The following is a 20,769-nucleotide window of genomic DNA, read 5'->3' as shown; positions in this document are numbered from 1 at the left end:
CACCAACAGTGTATAAGTGTTCCAGTCTCTCTACAACCTCTCTAGCATTTATTATTTTGTGTTTTTTGGATTAATACTAGCCTTGTTGGGGTGAGATGGTATCTCATTGTGGTTTTGAACTGCATTTCTCTAATAGCTAATGATCATGAGCATTTCTTCATGTGTCTGTTAGCTGCCTGAATATCTTCTTTGGCGAAGTGCCTGTTCATATCCTTTGCCCATTTTTTAATTGTGTTGTTTGTCTTTTTGTTGTTGAGGTTTTGCAGTATCTTGTAGGTTTTAGAGATTAGACCCTGATTGGATTTGTCGTAGCCAGAAATTTTTTCCCAGTCTGTAGGTTGTCTTTTGACTCTTTTGGTGAAGTCTTTTGATGAACATAAATGTTTGATTTTTAGGAGCTCCCATGTATCTAGTCTCTCTTCTGGTGCTTGTGCATTGTTACTTATGGTTCGTATTGTGTTTATGCCATGTGTTAGAGCTCCTAGCGTTGTCCCTATTTTTTCTTCCATGATCTTTATCGTTTTTGATTTTATATTTAAGTCTTTGATCCATTTTGAATTTTTGTGCATGGTGTGAGGTATGGGTCTTGTTTCAGTTTTTTGCAGATGGATATCCAGTTATGCCAGCACCATTTGTTAAAGAGCCTGCTGTTTCCCGAATTAACAGACTTTAGGCCTTTGTCGAAATATTAGCCGCTCAGAGGTGGATGAATTTATGTCTGGATTCTCAATTCTGTTCCATTGGTCTATGTATCTGTTGTTGTACCAGTACCAGGCTGTTTTGACTACTGTGGCAGTATAATAGGTTGTAAAATCAGGTAGTGTGAGGTCACCCACTTTGTTCTTCTACTTGAGTAATGCTTTACTTAATCCGGGGCCTCTTCCCTTTCCATATGAAGTTGGTGATTTATTTCTCCATCTCATTAAAAAATGATGGTGGAATTTGGGTTGTGATTGCATTGTATCTGTAGATTGCTTTGGGTAGAATTGACATTTTCACAATGTTGAGCCTACCTATCTATGAGCAAGGTAATGTTTTTCCACTTATTCGGGTCTCTTGGTTTCTTGCGGTAGCGTCTTGTAGTTTTCATTGTATAGGTCTTTTACGTCTCTGACAACACTTAATTTTTAATAAAGCATAGGTGCCTCCTTGGGCTGCCATTATGTACAAAGCCCTTTTTTTCTGGAGCACCTCCTTTCATATGGCAGCATTTTTTTCACTGAAATCAGAGAACCTATGTTTAGTGTTCTTTAGAGCAGCAGTGACAAACTTTTGAAGCGTCTCAGTTGTTATTGCCAGTACTAGGAGTAAAAACAGCAGGTAAGTAATCCCACCAAGAAAATACAGACCGTTTATGCCACTCCCTCCTCCAAATGGGTTTGTTTCAAGGGTCTAGTATAACCTTTGATATACAGGAATGGATCCAAGAAAAGCCTAGAGTGCATCTTCCCAGACAGATGGAGGCAGCCAAGGTCAGAGGTTAGTGCCACATAGCCGTTACGTCCTGGCTTATCCAGAATATTTCTGGTCGGCAGTCCAGTCAATGGCAAACTGTTTGGAGGTTTGCAAGTGAGGGGTGCATTTATACCAGTGTCACCGTATTTTTTCCATATAACATGCATTGCCAGGCTGTTTGTCTTTTGTATGGTTATTTTGTTTCCAGCACTCCTCAGTATTGTTATATAACATACCAGTTGCTGGTGTATTAACCACATGAATCTATCTCATACTTGCCAATAATCACCCCATTGTCAGGAGGTTACATTATTAGGCTTTTTTCAGGTTTGTGTTCTTAGCTTGTCATCGTGAGGCCAGACTGGAGAAGATTATCTGGTGCCTGGGAAGGGTGACATCTACTCCCTGTGTACTTACAGTATATTTAGTGATATCTCTGGTGCTTAACATACCATTTGTAATTTTTGTTCAGCTATCTGAGAATGTATCGCAGTCTAATCTTGGCCTCTTAATGGGGTAGTCCCCCAGGAGGAACCTCCTTGACTGCTAGGAGGGATTAATAAAGGCAGACCAACCATAAGACTGATTTGCTGTTTTGGCAGTGTGACGCGCCCAGCACAGAAACAGATTTTTCCAGTGTCTTAAACAGAGTTAGTAGGGGCACAGAGGAGAAAAGGGCTGATTAAGCCTTTAGGGGAAAGAAACTTACTAGGCCCATATGTAGGAGAGTCATTATTTTCTATTAACATACAGCTTGTATTACCTCCTCCTGCCAAAAGTTTGGCAGCTTGTGGGGTGTTAGCTGGGTATACCACACCTTGTGCCCAGGGAAGTTTCTTTTGGTAGTAGTTACTATTAGGGAAGGCAGGCCGTGCACTTGTCTCAAACTCAGGGCCACTGAGGAATATAGGTTGAAGGCTACAGAGGGAAATCCTGCCTTATGGGCAGTAAGAGTCCTACCCACTCATCTGGTACTTGCCATTGAATGCCCCAATCTGCCTTCCTCTGTCTGGGGTTTATGTTGGCGTCCTGAGTGATAGGACTCGTTTGGTAGAGTCCAGTTTCAGAATGAACACTGGTAGCAAGGTCTTCTATAGCCTAATACAGGTAGTCCCCGACTTATGAGTTATGATGACCAACTGTACTTACGAACATCTTTTTTTTTTTGGTACATCTTATTGTTAGTAATATGTACTATGTACATCTTTGCCATGCGTAATTTGCTGATGTTATCAGTCTCAGATGTTCAGTCGCAGATGTTTAATGTTATGATTTATAAAGATGCTGATAATGAAAGGCAATAATGATGAAAACTAAAAAAAATGAGATATTCCGCTTATGTTAGAACTGATTTACGACTTCGAGTCATCGGACTGGAACCCTGTCATAAGTCAGGGACTTCTGTAGACTGGCCTGGGGATGCCGCTACACTTAGTTGCTCATACAAAGACTGTTCTCCCATGGCGGGGGCTTCATTTAGGAGTTTCAGGGGGCACTGCTGCCAAAGGGCTCAAGGTGGGTAGACCCATTAGGGCTTTAATTTGTTTCTTGAGGCCATTTTTCCTTTTGATTAACCTTGCCCCTTGGTTATAGGGCAGGTGGAAATGCCAGCTGATACCTTGATTTTCAGACCATTGTTGGGCAAGAGTTCCAGTAAAATGAGACCCTTGGTCACTATTAATCTCTTTAGTCTTGCTATACATTGCAGTTACATTTTTTAGGGCCTGAAATGGTAGCAGCTTGATTTGCCCTTGTCGTAGTAAAAGCTTGTAAAAGTCCACTATATAAATATCTATACAGGAAAGGGCAAATTGATGTCCTTTGCTCTTAGGTACTGGTTCTATGTAATCTATTTGCCAGATTTGCAAAGGGTCATCTCCTATAATATGGTCTGATGAATGCTTAAATTGAGAAGGGAGTTTAGGGCAGCAAATAGGACATGACTCAACAGCGAGCGCAGTGTCTCTTTTGATAACAGCAAGTCCTGCCTGTTGCATTAATCTTGAGGTGGTTGGGGCACCTCAGCGCCCTCCCTTTTCATGTATCCATATGGCAATATATTGGCTATCAGTAGGAGTGAGGGCTCTTATGGTTGCTAGGGTGTCAGCTTCTGTATTGCCTATGGGGGAGTTGGTGGTATGTGCCAGGACATGGTACCCAGTCACTTTAGACCCGGGTGGTTGTAACTTGTCCCAAATATCTCACCACAACTCTTGCTCCCATAAAGGCCTTTTATTAATTTCCAAATCATCCTTTTTCCGTTGTGATATCCAAAGCGTAAACCTTTATTACTGCCCAGGAGTCTGTGCAAATAGTCATCAGGTGTGGTTTCTGAGTAATCACTTACCAGACTCTGCATAATTCTGCCCATTGACTATGCCCAGTACTCATTTCAGTCCATATGATGTCTGTTTCTTTGGTGGGACGACTGTTGCAGATCATGTGGGCTGCTGGCTGGCACTAGAACCGCACGTCTACCATGCATCTTCTGGAGGAGATGGGGCTCCCTCGCTGAAACCCATTTAGGACATTCGGAGCATTAGCTGTTGTACTGCAGACACTTCATGGGTAAACTGTATAGATCCTAAGTATTCTTGTAGTTCCCTGGATAGGGCACTAGGGAACAGCTTAAGCCTGTTGCCGTCAAGTCAATTCCAACTCATAGTGATCCTATAGGACAGAGTAGAACTGCCCCATAGGTTTTCCAGGGTGGATTCAAACTGCCAGCCTTTTGGTTAGCAGCCAAGCTCTTAACCACTGTGCCACCAGGGCTCCATGCCATCTTACTAAGGTGTTAGTCTGTGCCACAGCCAACCCAGTCTTTGTGAAGAGGCGATCTGCCCACCCCTTGATAGGGTAGGCTGTTTTCACTTTTATTGATGCATTTTTTAGTAAGGCACTATGTTAGTAATAAGGTATTATACACAGCTAGGAATTTTTTTTTTAATTAACGTGTAGTGTGTTTCAGCGTCCTTGAAGAGCTAAGACCAAAAGCTAGTTGGCCACCTCTGTTTGTTTTTGCATTGCCATAGGGCCTATCTCATGCCGTCCTCCATAGCTGACATCTAGTTCAAAGGGCACGCCAGCCTCTGTGGTTTCTAAGCTTGAGCCTGCCTTAGCCTGGGTGAAAGCACTCTCCTATGAAGTTCCCCAGTCCCAGGTGGCTCCACTTTTTATTAACCTTTATGGAGGACGGAGACACTGTGCTAGGCGAGGAACAGAAGCTCTCCAGTAACCTAGCAGCCCCACGAAAGTCTGTGCTACTTTAACTGTTTGTGGGTGCAGAAAGGTGGTGATTTTGTCTGTTACCACTGACAGCAACACTTGAGTTTACCTAACTCCTAGATGACTTCCAGAAATTCAGCTGTTCAACCAGGTGCCTGCATCTTTTGGGGATTTATAGCCCATCCCTGCTGATGAAGACATTCCACCACTTTGTTGTTAGTGGTGTGTAAAAGACTTAAGTTATTAGAGGTTAACATAATATTCTTTATGTAGTGCCCGAGATGTAACATCTCCTGGCAAGGGAATTGTGGCTAGGTCTTGAGCCACCAACCCATGGCAGATAGCAGGGCTGTGTAAATAACCCTGGGGAAGCACCTGAAAGGTTCATTGTTGCCCTTCCCCAGTAAAGGCAAATATATCTTGAGCATCTGGGCTTAAAGGAACACTAAAGAAAGCTTTGGCCAAATTTGGTACAGTGTAGTATTCTCCAGAGCACATGGTTAACTATTCCAGTATCATAGTGATATTGGGAACTGCAGGATATATAAGAGAGGTCACCTTATTCTTGGTAGTCAGCAGTCATCTGCCATGTGCCATTGGGCTTGTGGACGGGCCATAGTGGACTATTGGATAGGCTTTGTGCCCACCTGATTATCTGTACTTTTTAAAATTCAGCAACAGTTTGAGAAATTTCTTTATTTCTCCCACCCCCCCAGCAGTGAATATTGTTTGACATTTACTGTTTTCTGGGGTTTAGATAATGAAAGCAATTCCCATTTAGCCCAGCCTTCCAGAACCGGTTTTATACTTCTCACTTGTAGGTGAAATTCTCCTACTGTAGTTTTTAAAGATGTTCCCAGCATTGTGTCAGTTCTTAAAATATTTTCAGGGATGGGGAAATACAAACCCCCAAATCAGAATGATGTATCTTACCAATTTGCATAATGATCTTAATCTTTTTTACTGGGATAGATGCTCTTTCATATCCATCTGTATATGCTATAAAAAAACAAAAAGCAAACCCACTGCGATAGACTCAATTCTGACTCATAGCGAACAGTTTCCTGGTTTCCACAAGACCAGTTTGTATTTTGAGTTACTTTCTTTTAAAATCCCTTGAGAGTTATCAGATCGTCGTAATCATATTATCAAGAAGAAATGCATCTTAATCAGGACTAAAAAGTAAAACGAGACTAATGGGAAAAGATAATCCATTTTTAGGTAATTGTGCAAAAGAAATTGTAGGCGTTTTACAGAACAATGATACTGGTATTCTGGAGAGAAAGGAATTCTGTGGTAAGAAATGTTCCAAATTAAATTACATTAAATTAAATTACAGCTGTACATTATGGGCAACTAAAGAACAGATTGTGTTCTAATACGGTGTATGCTCATAGTTTGCAAAAATTGGTTTATAAAATGTAATCAGACTATGGTCATACCAGCAGTACTTGCTTTAAGAAAAGCTTTGTAGTTTAGGAACAACAGGCTTATTCAGAGCAATTAAAAAAAAAACAAACCCAAACGCATTGCCTTTGAGTGGATTCTGACTCATAGCGATCCTGTAGAACTGTCCCATACTTCCAAAGGCTGTAAATCTTTACAAAAGCAGACTGCCACATCTTTCTCCCGAAGTACAGCTGGTGGGTTTGAACTGCCAACCTCAGCTCAGTTACCAGCTGAGCGCTTAACTACTGTGCTGCCAGGTTCATCTGATAAACAGAATTTTCAGAACATTGATGTCTACTGGAAAGTCAGTTGTTAACATACAGTGAGAACTTTATTTCTAAGCAGATGAATATTTGATAGTGTACTCAGCAAATCTTGTTCCCAGCTGGGTAGATTACTATGGCAGCATTATCATCTTTGGAAAGCTTCTTGGTATGTGTGTGACATTTGGCTAGCAAAGGCAGGTATGTGGGTTTTTATGAATTAAAGTGTATTCAGCCCTTGTATGCACCAAAGACTTTTTGTTTGTTCCATGGAGACCAACATACAGTCACCTCCATATGGGGGGCCTCATCGAGGGGAACCTTGGCCAGGCTGTCTTGGGAGAGGCCGAGGGAGTGTCCATTGTGGTTGCTCCTTATTGTTCACCTCTGATGGCAGAGCAGATGCCCTTTTTCTCTGAGTCTCCTCTTGGGCTGGCTTAATATATTATTGCTTAGGGGGCAGTTTTTTTTCTTAATAACTTTTATAGCACTGCATTAGTCTGCTTATCTGTGTCCGCTTTGGACATTCCCACTTTCACTGTGCCATACCACATCTCTTTGCAGGATTCCTGCTTTGTGTTTCCCATTCTGTTTTCCTTTTTAAACCCTTCTTTCCCCTTTGTCATATGCACACTTGAAACTTATGATCCTCTAATTTTTTTAGTGCATTTAGGGATTTGCCCACATCATATACTGGGGCTCCAACGAGGGAAGTAATCATAGGAATTAGCATGTCCCTTTCCAGTAGGGAGATACTCCTTTAAGCAGTTTATTCTTCATTCTTCAAGTAAATACTGTATTGTCTGGTTCCTAGAACACATCAGAAATATGGTGGTGTTCTTTTATAGCCAATTCTTGAAGCATCTTTTGGGCATCTTTTACTGTTTTCTGGGGTTCTGGCTCCCTGGGCACTTCTCCTTCTATAGGCCAGGCCCAGGTGTGTCAATCAAGGTATGATTACCTGGTGTATTCTGAGCCGTACGCAGCCACTGGCGTATAGATAAGTGAGAAGTGATATTACTTATTTTTTCTGCTTCTGTGTCAGACAACACAATTCCATCTGCTCCAGTATCCCATAAGCACACCATTCAGGAGGCTATGTACTCTCTGGATTTTTGTTTAATTTTTTGTCAGGTTGATTAATTCAGCTGGGGTATAATCTCTAATGGTAAAAGTTTGATTAGTGGGGGGTGGGAGCCTATGTGCCCCTCCTCGTCTGGTCTGTAAGGAGCTTTGAAGGAGCCTTGGTGGTGCAGTGGTTAAAACACTCGGCTGCTAACCAAAAGGTCAGCAGTTCGAACCCACCAGCAGCTCTGCGGAAGAAAGATGTGGCAGTTTGCTTCCATAAAGATTACAGCCTTAGAAACTCTATGGGGCAGTTCTACTCTGATGGGGTCGCTATGAGTCAGAATCGACTTGACGACAACAGGTTTGGTTTTTTGGTTTAAGGGGCTTTGCCCTTAGTGGTGGCTCCTCTTTTTGTGAGTCCCCCACTATTTCTAAATCTTTTGACTTTTATTTAGAGGCTCCCACGTGCAGGTGTCTCATCTTGGTGACCTGTTAATGACCTGGGGTTTTACTTTGAGCACCCTTTCTCCTTTTAGTTTAGCTTAGCGACATGCTGGTGTATTCAGTTCCTCTTTCTCTTGTTTCATTTGCTAAGCCTCTTACCAGCATTGAGGCTGTGGACCGCATAGCTCTTTCTAATTTCAGTTTTTTTTTTTTAACTTTTTGATTTTTTTTCCTCAGCTTCTGGTTGGGCTTCTGTAGCTAATCTGACAGCCCAAAGCAACGGCCATCCTACTCCTGCCACAGTGCTGCATCCGTCTTTACTTTGGTAGATTCATTCCTTTAAACAGTTTTGCTAGCCTACCAGGAGCTTAGGGGGCTTGCCCGCACTCCCTTGGCAGTCCACATGCATCTCGCAGACGTGCCACAGGTGCTGCATAGAGGTTCGGGGCCACCCCGGGGTTTCCCCGTGAGATCTCGCTTTTCTCCAACCCATTTTTCTGAGCTCCTGCTCACAGTGCCAGTTCTGTTCCACTGGACCAGTGGCTGGGGCAGTTCCAAAGGTGGGAGCCAGAGTGACAGATGATGTTACAGCTCCACACCACCTTCAGAATGGTTTGGTGCGGATGCTGAAAAAAGGTACTAAAAGCCAAGGTGATCAGTCCAAAACTTTAATTTTACATTATCACTTTAAAAAAATTTTATTGTACCTTAGGTGAAAGTTTACATAACAAATTAGTTTTCGCATGAATATTTCATACACACATTGTTCTGTGACATTGGTTGCAATCCCCACAATGTATCGGCACTCTCCCCATTTCCTCCCCAGTTTCCCCATTTCTATTCATCTGGTATTCCTGCCCCTCCCTGCCTTCTTGTCTTTGCTTTTGAGCAAACACTGCCCTTTTGGTCGTGTACAGTTGATTATTCTAAGGAGCACATTCCTCATGGATGTTATTGTTTATTTTATAGGCCAGACCTATTATTTGGCTGAGAGGTGGCCTCCGGGAGTGTCTTCAGTTTCTAATTAGAAGGTTGTCTTAGAGAGTCTTGGGGGCTCCTCCAGTCTCCATCAGACCAGCAAGTCTGGTCTTTTTTTATGAATTTGAGTTTTCTACCTTTTTTGCCCGTTCTAACTGGGACCTTTTATTGTGATCCAGGTCAGAGTGTTTGGTAGTGGTAGCTGGGTACCATCTAGTTCTTCTGGTCTCAGGTTAGAGGAGGCTGTGGTCCATGTGGGCCATTAGTCCTTAGTCCAGAGCTTTTAATCAGGAGAAACTTACACACAGAGAACAATGCTATGAAGCGTGTGATGGTCAGCGAAGCACCAAGAGTCACCTCGGTTATGTCTGTGTGGGGTTTTTGTGCTCATAGCTTATATACTCTTAAGAGTGAGTGGAGACAGAAAGGGAAAGAAATGTGACTACGTGCGGGGGAGGGGGGCACTTAAAACTATTTGGGTCCTTAGAAACAGTTCTAAGAAATGTCTTTTCTACTGATTAATGGATGTGGATGTGTCTTCTTTTAAGGTAGTTAATCTGTAGCTGCTAGCTTTGGGATGGAGGAGCATCTATTTAGTGTAATTGTATAACTGTGTGATGGAGTTATTGCCCAGTCACCTACTCTGGTTTACTCCCAGAGTCTTTGCAGGCAGGATCCATGTTGGGTACATCTAAGCCCCACACAAGTATGAAATCAGAATCTCAGGTGCTTGGAGGTGATCCCTTTTTTGTTTAAGAGCGTTGGAGAGTCAGTTCTCATCAATTCTCATCAAGTGTAGGGGATCTCTAATCTGATAATTCAAATAATTCTTAATCAAGTAGTAGTTGAAGAAGTAATATATTATTATTGCTGCTTTGCTTAAATATGAGAACTTAGTGATACTTAATTTAGTGATACTTAATACCATTTAAGTATAGAGATTTCTAATGGATTGCCTAGGAAAAAAAATAAAATTGCTTAGATGCGTGTGGTTCTGAGGTTTACATATTACAACTATATTGTGAATGGATTTGTAAAATTTGAATACAGTCAGTGACTGATAGGGTTATGACTACTACTTAAAAGAGAGAGGGAAAATAGAAAAGCACAAGAGAAGATTAATGGGGAAGGGCACTTCAGCTTGGGAAAGTGAGGTTACAGTAAACCAAGAGAGCACTCTCTGAAGGCAGCATCCTCCGGGACAATGCAAAAGAAAGACCATACGAGCAGTAAGAAGAAATTAAGTATTTTAGGCAAGTATGTCTGCAAGAATATGATTCCACCTGCTCTCCAAAAGAACAGACTGCAGATTTTTTTGTCTTAAGAACTTGTTTAAAGTAGAGCAGAAGGTGACGGTGCAGCTGGCTCTGACTCCGTTATCCTGTAATGTCATCTGTATTTTGGCTCTGCATGTTCAACTCAGCTTCCTGTTATAGTTCATTAGCATTTCAATCTTTTGGACTTTAAGGCATCGTATCTAAAGGTATTGCTTGTCTAGTTAACGTAAGGAAAAACATACTTAATTGAAGGTGTACCATTATTTTTTGATCAGTCTCCCTTTTACTCACTGAATAAGAAACTTGCTCTGCTGTAGCAGAAAATAAAAATAAATCAGATTTTGTTGAAGTCAGAGTGAGATGAGTGGATGTATATTTTTTTAGTGTAAGAAAGTGGTTCTTGGATCAGAGTATTTCTGTTTGAACTTTGCTTCTTACTGATTAGTGATTAGCATTTCAATTTAAAAAGCAGGTGGTAATTTACCCTGTTTGCTCTAAACCGATTTGTGTCTCTCACATTTCCCTTCCACAGGGTGTACTCTCTGTGACAGAGCCTATCCCTCAGACTGCCCCGATCATGGACCAGTCACTTTTGTTCCTGACACTCCAATAGAGAGCAGAGCAAGGCTTTCTCTCCCAAAGCAGCTTGTTCTCCGCCAGTCAATTGTGGGAGCTGAAGTTGGTAAGAACCTTGGAATAATAAAACCCCACCAAGTACCTTCTTCCTTTTGTAAGGCAGAGTTGTAAAAGTGAATGTGCTTATTTGGTAAACAAAAAAAATGTGTGGTTTAAGATTTATCCTCTTAGGGAATATTTGTATTATCTACTGGTGATAGCAGTAAATCAAGTTGAAAACTTTATTGGGAAGCCTCCCCTTTCTTAGAATCAGAAGTGAATAGAGGAGAGAATGCTGGCCTGAATCTTTGAAGCATTGACTGACTTTCTCAGCTGAACCATTCGCTGATAATTATCATGACAAAACGTTCCTTGAAACTTAAAACTTTTTACTGAAATATGGAAAATTCACCACTGATTACTTTTTATCACAAGAGATATTTATATTCAATGTTTGTAAATTTTCTAACACCTTTTAGGAAAAAGGAGTAAGGAATGTAGACTGCCAGAGTACACTTATGCCTGTTTAAATTCAGTGTGGCTTCTGAAGTAGTGTTTCATTTCTTTGGAAGTATGAAACTAGGTTCATTATTATTTCAGCTGTTACTTAGGCATGAGTCATTTAAAAGCACTAAACAGCTTAGATAATATAGACCAGTGCTTTAAGCACAAAAGGTTTTTTAGAAGTTTGATTTATTTTATAGTAATTGCTTTATATTTTTATAATAGAATTATGTTCTCTCTTCAGTGTAGGAATATTGATATTGCTTCTTACTCTGCATTTCTTCTGAACCCTGCTTAATCTGTTCATCAAATTTTACATATTTACAGGATAGACATGAAAGACTTAAGCAGCTCTCGGAGTGCTGGAATATCAGTTGGTCTTAAGTTCACTGAAAATAGGATTCTTTGCATGAGTTAAGCACCTCTGTCTTCTATATCCTGTTAGTTGAGTAAACCATTGATTGTGTATTTGATGTCCTTCCACTGATAGGTGTATGGACAGGAGAAACCATTCCTGTGCGGACTTGCTTTGGGCCTCTGATTGGTCAGCAGAGTCACTCCATGGAAGTAGCAGATTGGACAGACAAGGCAGTTAACCATATCTGGAAGGTCAGTGTTGATGAAACTTTACTGTGACTTTGACTGTTTTTATTATGGTGGGGTAGTTAAAAGTGAAGTAAAAGTCAAAATTATCTAGGACTCATATAGTGTCATTCACTCATCAGCCATTTATATCATATTGCATCCTTACTATTATTCTTGGTGGAAAAGTTATAATACACAAAAAAACACTGGCTGTTGGATGTGGAGGTTAAACTGTTTTCGTCTCCGTTTTGTGGGATAACCCAGTGATTCTGCATTTTAATTACTTATGGAAGCCAAGGCTATGAACTTTGTTTATATGAGAGCCTTATTTTGTAAAGAACTAAACCATTCCTCAAATATTTAGCTTGGGAAACAATTCTAGGATCCTCTATCTAGTTTTCTAATGGTTTGTTGTTGTTAGGTGCCATTGAGTCAGTTCCGGCTTCTAGCGACCATGTGTACATCAGAAAGAAATACTGCCTGGTCCTGCACCATCCTTACAATCATTGCTATGTTTGCACCTGTTGTTGCAGTCACTGTGTCAGTTCGCCTTGAAGGTCTTCCTCTTTTTCACTGACCCTCTACCTTACCAAGGATAATGTTCTTCTCCAGGGACTGGTCCCTCCTGATAATAAGTCCAAAGTACATGAGATGAAGTCTCCCCATCCTCGCTTCAGAGGAGCATTCTAGCTGTATTCTTCCAAGACGGATTTGTTTGTTCTTCTAACAGTCCATGGCATATTCAATATTCTTAGCCAACACCACAATCCAAAGGCATCAATTCTTCTTTGATCTTCCTTATTCACTGTCCAGCATTCGCATGCATATGAGGCAGTTGAAAGTACCATGACTTGAGGAGGCACACCTTTGTCCTCAAAGTGACATCTTTGCTTTTCAACACTTTAAAGAGGTGCTTTGCAGCAGATTTGCCCAGTGCAATATGTCGTTTGATTTCTTGACTGCTGCTTCCATGGGTGTTGATTGTGGATCCAGGTAAAATGAAATCCTTTACAACTTCAGTATTTTCTCCTCTTACGATGATGTTGCTTATTGGTCCAGTTGTGAGGATTTTTGTTTTCTTTATGTTGAGGTGTAATTCATACTGAAGGCTGTAGTCTTTGATCTTCATCAGTAAGTACTTCAAGTCCTCTTCACTTTCAGCAAGCAAGGTTGTGTCATCTGCATACTGCAGGTCGTTAATGAGTCTTCCTCCAATCCTGACGCTGCATCGTTCTTCATATAGTCCAGCTTCTCGGATTATTTGCTCAGCATACAGGTTGGATAAGTATGGTGAAACTATACATCTCTGATGCACACCTTTTCTAATTTTAAACCACACAGTATCCCCTTGTTCTGTTTGAATGACTGCCCCTTGGTCTATGTACAGGTTCCTTATGAGCACAACTAAGTGCCCTGGAATTCTCATTCTTCACAGTGTTATCCATAATTTGTTACGATCCACACAGTCGAATGCCTTTGCATAGTCAATAAAACACAGGTAAACATCTTTCTGTATTCTCTGCTGTCAGCTAAGATCCATCTGACATTAGCAGTGATATCCCTCATTCCACGTCTTCTTCTGAAGCCAGCTTGAATTTCTGCAAGTTCCCTGTTGATGTACTGCTGCAACCGTTTTTTAATTATCTTCAGCAAAATTTTATTTGCGTATGATATTGATATCATTTGATAATTTACATATTCTGTTGGATCAACTTTCTTTGGAATAGGCACAAATATGGATCTTTTCCAGTCGGTTGGCCAGGTAGCTGTCTTCCAAATTTCTTGGCTATAGACGAGTGAGAGCTTCCAACATTGTATCCATTTGTTGAAACATCTCTGTTGGTATTCTGTCAATTCCTGGAGTCTTGTTTTTCACCAATGCCTTTAGTGCAGCTTGGACTTCTTCCTTCACACCATTGGTTCTTGATCATGTGCTACCCCCTGAAATGGGTGAACGTTGACCAATTCTTTTTGGTATAGTGACTCTGTGTATTCTTTCCATCTTCTTTTGATGCTTCCTGCATCATTCAGTATTTTGCCCATAGAATCCTTCATTATTGCAACTTGAGGCTTGAATTTTTTCTTTAATTCTTCTAGCTTGAAAAATGCCAAGCATGATTTGTTTTCCCTTTTGGTTATCTAACTCCAGATCTTTGCACATTCCATTACAATAATTCGTTTTGCCTTCTTGAGCTGCCCTTTGAAACCTTCTGCTCAGCTCTTTTACTTCATTTTTCTTCCTTTTACTTTAGGTACTCTACATTCAAAAGCAAGTCTCAGAGTCTCTTCTGACATCCATTTTGATCTTTTCTTTCTTTCCTGTTTTTTTAATGACGTTTTGCTTTCTTCGTGTATGATGTCTTTGATGTCATCCCACAACTTGTCTAATCTTTGGTCATTAGTGTTCAGTGCATCAAATCTGTTCTTGAGATGGCCTCTGAATTCAGGTAGGATATACTCAAGGTCATACTTTGGCTCTTGTGGACTTGTTTTAATTTTCTTCAGCTTCAACTTGAATTTTTCTGATGGAAGGAGCTAGAAATGTAAGGTTTTCACATAAACCGCTACTTCTATAATTTGTTTACATAGAATCTAGTCAATGGATTGAGAATGATACTTGCACACTTGAAGTGAAGAGGAAGTGGGTCTTGTAATGCTTGGAAAGATAAGGTGCCACTGGTATTAGGGACTTAATTTTGGTATCCAGAATAGAACACAGAAGAATGTTAGGTCCAGTTGGAAAAATAAATAGAAGGGATGATCTTCTGCCCTTGATATTCATTCAGCCATTCATTGTCCATCATGTGGTAGATGATGAAGAGAAGTAGAATGATCTTTTGTCTTTTCCAGTCTAGCCAAAATGTGAAAAGTCAAGAACAAAGTCATTCTGTACGCTGAGCACTAACTTTAGGACTCTACTGGTCTGTGTTGTATTGCTGGAAATAGGGGGACAGGTGAAATGACAGCCATGTGGAGAAAACCATACATTTACACACTGACAGGGCAAAGTGGTACTTGCTGCAAAATAAATGAGGTGATTGCTAGATTAAAGTTAGTAGCAATATGTATCACTTGTCTGTTTGACATCTGTGTTTGCCTTCTGCTGGCAGATATACCACAATGGTGTCCTAGAGTTCTGCATTATCACAACTGACGAAAATGAATGTAATTGGATGATGTTTGTGCGTAAAGCCAGGTAAGAGTAGTCTTGATCTGAGGAAAATAGTTACCATTTAGATGTTTTTCAGTAGGGAGCTTTGTATAAAATAGGGAAAAAGAGTAGAAGAAACCAAATTACACTGATGCCTGGAAATACTAAAGGCCTAAGGCTTTTTGTTCTGCAGGAGAAAAGACCTGATGATCTGCTTCAGTAAAGAGTTGAACCCCAAAACCCATTGTCGTCAAGTCAGTTTCCAACTCACAGTGATCCTATAGGACAGAGTAGAACTTCCCTGTTAGGGTTTCTAAGGCTGTAATCTTTATGGAAGCAGACTGCCACATCTTTCTCCTGAGGAGTGGCTGGTGCGTTCAAACCGCTGACCTTTCAGTTAGCAGTCGGCAGCCAAACGCTTAACCAGTGCACCACCAGGGCCCCTTCCATAAAGATTACAGTCTAGGAAACCCTACAAGGCAGTTCTGTTCCATCCTGTAAGGTCACTGTGAGTCGGAATCAACTTGACGGCACACAGCAACTACAAGGCTTTTCAATTTCTTCACTTCAGTAGGGGTTAACCAATATTGATTGCAAATGAAGACACAAGAAACTGCTTTTCTTTAAGAACAATTTATTCGGCTTTATACTAAGGAATGATATAGTCATCATTGACTTTATAAACGGATGTCTTCTCTTTATATTGGCTATTAGTCAATCCCTGAGGCTGTTGTTAGAGCTATTTTCTTGTTCAGCTGTCTACGTCTTTGTCATAGGTGAATATTTTTAATTCTTTTTTAAAAGACATTTTATTTAATTTTGCTTCCAATAACAGACTAGTGTTTATGACACTAGCAATCAGCTGATGTACTAAAGTAAGAATTCTGTTTCTATACAAGTCCCTCCTCATAGACAGGATAGGGAATTACAGAAATGATCCAAAGAAAATAGTTATATCTAAGGTTTTAAATAGGATGTTGCTCTTTTAGGGGATGTGATGTGTATAGGATGCATTTTAAAATTAATATGCTTGATCTGTTAAATGTGATAACTTAGGAACCGGGAAGAGCAGAATTTGGTGGCTTATCCCCATGATGGAAAAATCTACTTTTGCACCTCACAAGATATCCCTCCTGAAAACGAACTACTTTTTTATTACAGCCGGGATTACGCTCAGCAGATTGGTAAGCTAATAAGAGTTGTTTTTCATGAATCTAGCATAGTAAAAGCACCAGAAATAATTTTTGGTAATGATTTGCATGTCATATAAAACAAAATTTCATCCTTATTTGTATATATAAAAACACAGTATTACTTCTATATTGGGGGTGTTAAAATCTGTGAGGTTGTTCATAAGCTAAATGTTAATCACCAGGAAATAGTCTTATGCAGTGAACTTCCATGATTTGGGGAACTTGAAGTTCCTGAGGCTATTTTTTGAGCCACTACCACTGAGTTTTAAGTTCCTGATGGACAGCCAAGCCCCTTGAATTCATTATACCTGCATAGGTTTCCTCTTTTCATTATGTCATGATGGCAAGTGATGTTTAAGAGTTTGTGTGTGCTACAAAATCTAAAGGTTTTGCCTAGGAAAAATGCCATATAATTCAATATTTACAGAGTGGTTTCTATGTTCCTGGCACTCTTCTTGATGCTGGTGTTAGAAAATTGAACAAGACATTTTAGTTTTACGGGTAGTGGGCAAGCTGGAAATTTTGATAAAAAGGAGAATTACAAGCAACAATTATTAAGAAAAAGTTTTCAAATGTAAGTATCTGGAGACACTGAGTAATCTTTTCCTTTTTAAGGTGTTCCTGAACACCCAGATGTGCACCTCTGTAATTGTGGCAAGGAGTGCAATTCCTATACAGAGTTCAAAGCCCATCTGACCAGCCACATTCATAACCATCTTCCTAGCCAGGGCCACAGCAGCAGCCATGGGCCAAGCCACAGCAAAGAAAGGAAGTGGAAGTGCTCAATGTGCCCCCAAGCTTTTATCTCCCCTTCCAAACTTCATGTCCACTTCATGGGTCACATGGGCATGAAACCCCACAAGTGTGATTTCTGTAGTAAGGCTTTTAGTGATCCCAGCAACCTGCGGACCCACCTCAAGATACATACAGGTAAGTTATATTGGACATGGAATTTTTGCAACAAATAGAAATTGTGGTAGTAAAAGGCTTTTCAGAGATATAGTACTGCAGGTAGAAACGAGATGAGAATGTCACACAATGAGTCCAGCTCGTTGTCATGCGGGACCTCAGGTGGTAGAACCTTGGTGGAGTAACTCTGGTTCTTCAGCAGGTGTTATTAAGATACTCCACTTTCCAGGTACCCTGACCATAGTGTGAAGGTCTTTGGGAAAATGTAGTTAATGATCAGGAGGCTGATCAGTGTGTTTGGACTTAAAGCAAAGGGAATTCTATAGAAGCAACCTGAGCCTCCCAGTAGTAGTGCTCACCCCTGGTCACTAGTCAAAATCAGCTTCTTTCCTTGGAATATTGTTCTGGTAAGTGCTACCAAATTTTGAGTTTTGAGCTTCCGTTTTCTAACCTCCATGCAAACCATCTCCTTTCTTTTAGCACTTATTTTTTTCATACAAGCAACAAAGCAACTGATGAAGTTTTAGCTTTCTTGTTGGGTCATTGGTTCTCCAAATTTTCAAAAGAAGGGTTCACATGTCAAGTAAGCTGAAAAGTCAACTTCTCAGAAAGACCTTCTCTATCCTCCCTTTCTAAACATCTCCCTTCCCCAGTCATTTTCTGTCTTATTTCTCTATTTTATTTATTTTCAGCACAGCACTTATTTTCTGAAATCAACACATTTATTTATTTATTTGCATGTTTAGTGCCTGCCCGACTTCACTATATTACAGAGCAAAGACTTCGTCTTATTTACCACTCTCTCCTTTAGCATCCAGAATAGTGCTTGTCACGTACTAGGCCCTCAGTAAACATATGTTGAGTGAATGAACGTTTACAAATATAAATGATTTTATGTTCCATTCAAGCCTCCTTAAAAAAACACCCTAGATAACTTCAATCAGTTCAGTTTGTTGAGTGTTTACTGTGTAGGAAGCTTCATGCTAGACACTGGGGATATAAAGAAGAATAAGGTGTAGTCTCTGCCCTGAGGAGCTTGGGGGTGACTAGACTTGGATATTGCTAAATCTCTTGTCATCCATTCAAGTAGACAACTTTTCTGATGGCCGATTGCCAGTATGTTGACTTTATTAGGTTCACTTATATTTACAGGGCTGAACAAACTATTGCCTGTTTTCATAAATAAAGTTTTATTGGAGCACAGCCACACCCATTTGTTTACATATTGTTTATGGCTGCTTTTGAGTTGCAACAGAGGCAGTCTGGCCCACAAAGCCTAAAATATTGACTATCTGGCCTGTAAGAAATGGTTTGCTGACCCTTGACTTAGAATAATCTTATCTCTGAGTTGTTAGAAGTTTATTTCATCCCTGGTTTATGAGATCATATTACATGTTAGATAGAGAGAAACTATAAAGTATAGCTTGCTTCCGCCACATACCCATATGTGTGCTTTTATAGTCTTGAGAATGCTAGTGATTGCTTGATTCATGGTTTGATAACTTGGGTTGATGTGCAGGTCAGAAGAACTACAGATGTACTTTGTGTGACAAGTCTTTCACCCAGAAGGCTCACCTGGAGTCTCACATGGTTATCCACACGGGCGAGAAGAATCTCAAGTGCGATTACTGTGACAAGTTGTTTATGCGGAGGCAGGACCTCAAGCAGCACGTGCTCATCCACACACAGTAAGTTACCCTGCAGCCAAGATGGCCCTCAGGTGGTAAACCATGGGGTGACTTCAGCCAAGCTGGCCATCTCGAGGGCTTGAAAGTGCTCACTCATTGTCTGTGTCCTGCCTTGGTACCATGTGGATGCTTCCTGTGTTCCATGTAGCCAAGCAAAGGTCACAAAACTTAGTTTTATCCCCGAAGGTTTAGCTCGTTTGCTCTTTTTCTTGTTTTTCACTTCTGTTCTCTATATATACTTTTATTTATATTTTCAGAACAGTCTCATTCGTTTATTAATTTAACAGATATTTTTTAAGTACCTCCTCAATGTCCAGCGTTGTGCGAGGTAGTGGAAATTCAAAGATGAAAGACACAGTTCCTATGTTTAAAAAGCTCGAAGAGGCCAAGAAGAGAGGCCAAGAAGGGTACGGAATGGGAATGCTCTTCCAGACAGAGGGAATGGCATATGTAGAAATATAGATGCAAAGAGGACTATGGAATGCAAGTGTTTCTTTATAGCTAGAGCATAGTGTGCTTGTGAGAGAGTGATGAAGGAGCAGCACCCACATCATGAAGAGCGTTATATCCTGCTAAGAAGATTGAATTTCATTCTGGAGATGCTGGGGAGCCACTGAAGGATTCTAAGAAAAGGAAGGTCATAGTGAGGTGTCCATTTTGTAGGGATTGCTCTTGCAGAAGGACGGGTGATGATTGGAGGAGAAGGCCAAATATCGAGAGACTGATTAGGAGTTTTTTGCATCATTCCATGTGTAATTCCAAGTGTAGGCACACTAGAGAGAAGAGAACAGATTTTGTGGTCCTCAGCTTTTAGCAAGTGTTAGAAAAGGGTGGATACATTGTTATTAGGTTATATTATGGAGATTCTCTTTAGGAATCCGTATTGGAAACTTTATAGTCTTATTATAGAGCTTGGATAAACACTTGGCTTTGATAGTCACTCTCTTGGCTGATTCCTAATCGCAATACCTGAAACACTAAAATAGCCAAAGAATCTGGATCCAAGTTCCTAACTCTCAAAATGACCTTTTAAACAGTCTTCATTAAATAGTTTTATTATTAGAGTGAAATTTTAGAAGATTAGACAACCAATTATCAAATATTATATAGAATTGTACAGTATTAGAGCAGAAAGAAATCTCTAGGATCATCCAGTCTAGCTGCCTGTTATAATCACCTGGGGAACATGAAAAACAAAACTGGTGGCAGGGCCCCATCCCCAGGGACTCTGATTTAATTGGTCAGGGGTAGAGCCCCAGCCTTAATATTTTTAAAAAGCTCCCCAAGTTATTCTTATTTCCAGCTAGGCGTGAGAATTACTGATTTAGTCCAAATGAAAGACTAGTTTCCACAGTATCCCTGGTAAGAGGTTCCATTGTTTTTTTCTGGAATACCACACAATTGATGTAGTTTTGAGGAAAATTTTGCTTGAATCAAGCTGGATTCAGTCTCTATCCATTAATTCCTCATCTGCCTTCTAGACTGATACACGTAGTTAATATTTCTTTAAATTGACAACCTTTCATTTACGATCACTGTCGTATTCCCGCCAGACTCTCTTTTCATCAGGCCAGATGTCCATAGTTTCTGTAATTTTTCCTCATATCACTTAATTTCAAATTTGGTGCCCAAAAGTGGTATTCCAGATATGGTCTGTTCAGTATATGTTGTTGTTGTTGTGTGCTGTCAATTCCAACTCATAGCGACCCTATAGGACAGAGCAGAACTGCCCCGTAGGGTTTGCTAGGTTATAATCTTTACAGGAGCACGTTACCAGGTCTTTTCTCTTGTGGAGCTGCTGGTGGGTTCGAACCACTGACATTTTGGGTAGCAGCCGAGCGCTTACCCATATACTCTTGTTCAGTATATAGTAAAGTAGAATTATCACTTTTCTTGACCTTGATTCTTTATTCCTTCAAGTGATGCCTAAGTTTGGACTAGCTTTTTTTGTAACCACTTCACAGC

General features: G+C 40.4%; 1 protein-coding gene across 2 annotated transcripts in view; it reads left to right on the top strand.

The window, feature by feature from the left end:
- Positions 1-20,769, top strand: part of PRDM4 (PR/SET domain 4) — a 40,278-nt gene that overhangs the window by 13,990 nt on the left and 5,519 nt on the right. For both annotated transcript variants that reach the window (XM_023729018.1, XM_004373798.2), the window contains 6 exons: positions 10,692-10,841; positions 11,769-11,887; positions 14,974-15,059; positions 16,071-16,198; positions 16,823-17,137; positions 18,636-18,804. In XM_023729018.1, the coding sequence (XP_023584786.1) occupies positions 10,692-10,841; positions 11,769-11,887; positions 14,974-15,059; positions 16,071-16,198; positions 16,823-17,137; positions 18,636-18,804 (967 nt within the window). The remainder of the gene's footprint in view (positions 1-10,691; positions 10,842-11,768; positions 11,888-14,973; positions 15,060-16,070; positions 16,199-16,822; positions 17,138-18,635; positions 18,805-20,769) is intronic.

Source organism: Trichechus manatus, unplaced genomic scaffold (genome assembly GCF_000243295.1).
Source record: "Trichechus manatus latirostris isolate Lorelei unplaced genomic scaffold, TriManLat1.0 scaffold00027, whole genome shotgun sequence".
In the NCBI taxonomy this organism is placed as follows: Eukaryota; Metazoa; Chordata; class Mammalia; order Sirenia; family Trichechidae; genus Trichechus; species Trichechus manatus.
The sequence above is the reverse complement of the archived record's forward strand: the minus strand, read 5'-3'. Positions and strand labels throughout refer to the sequence as shown.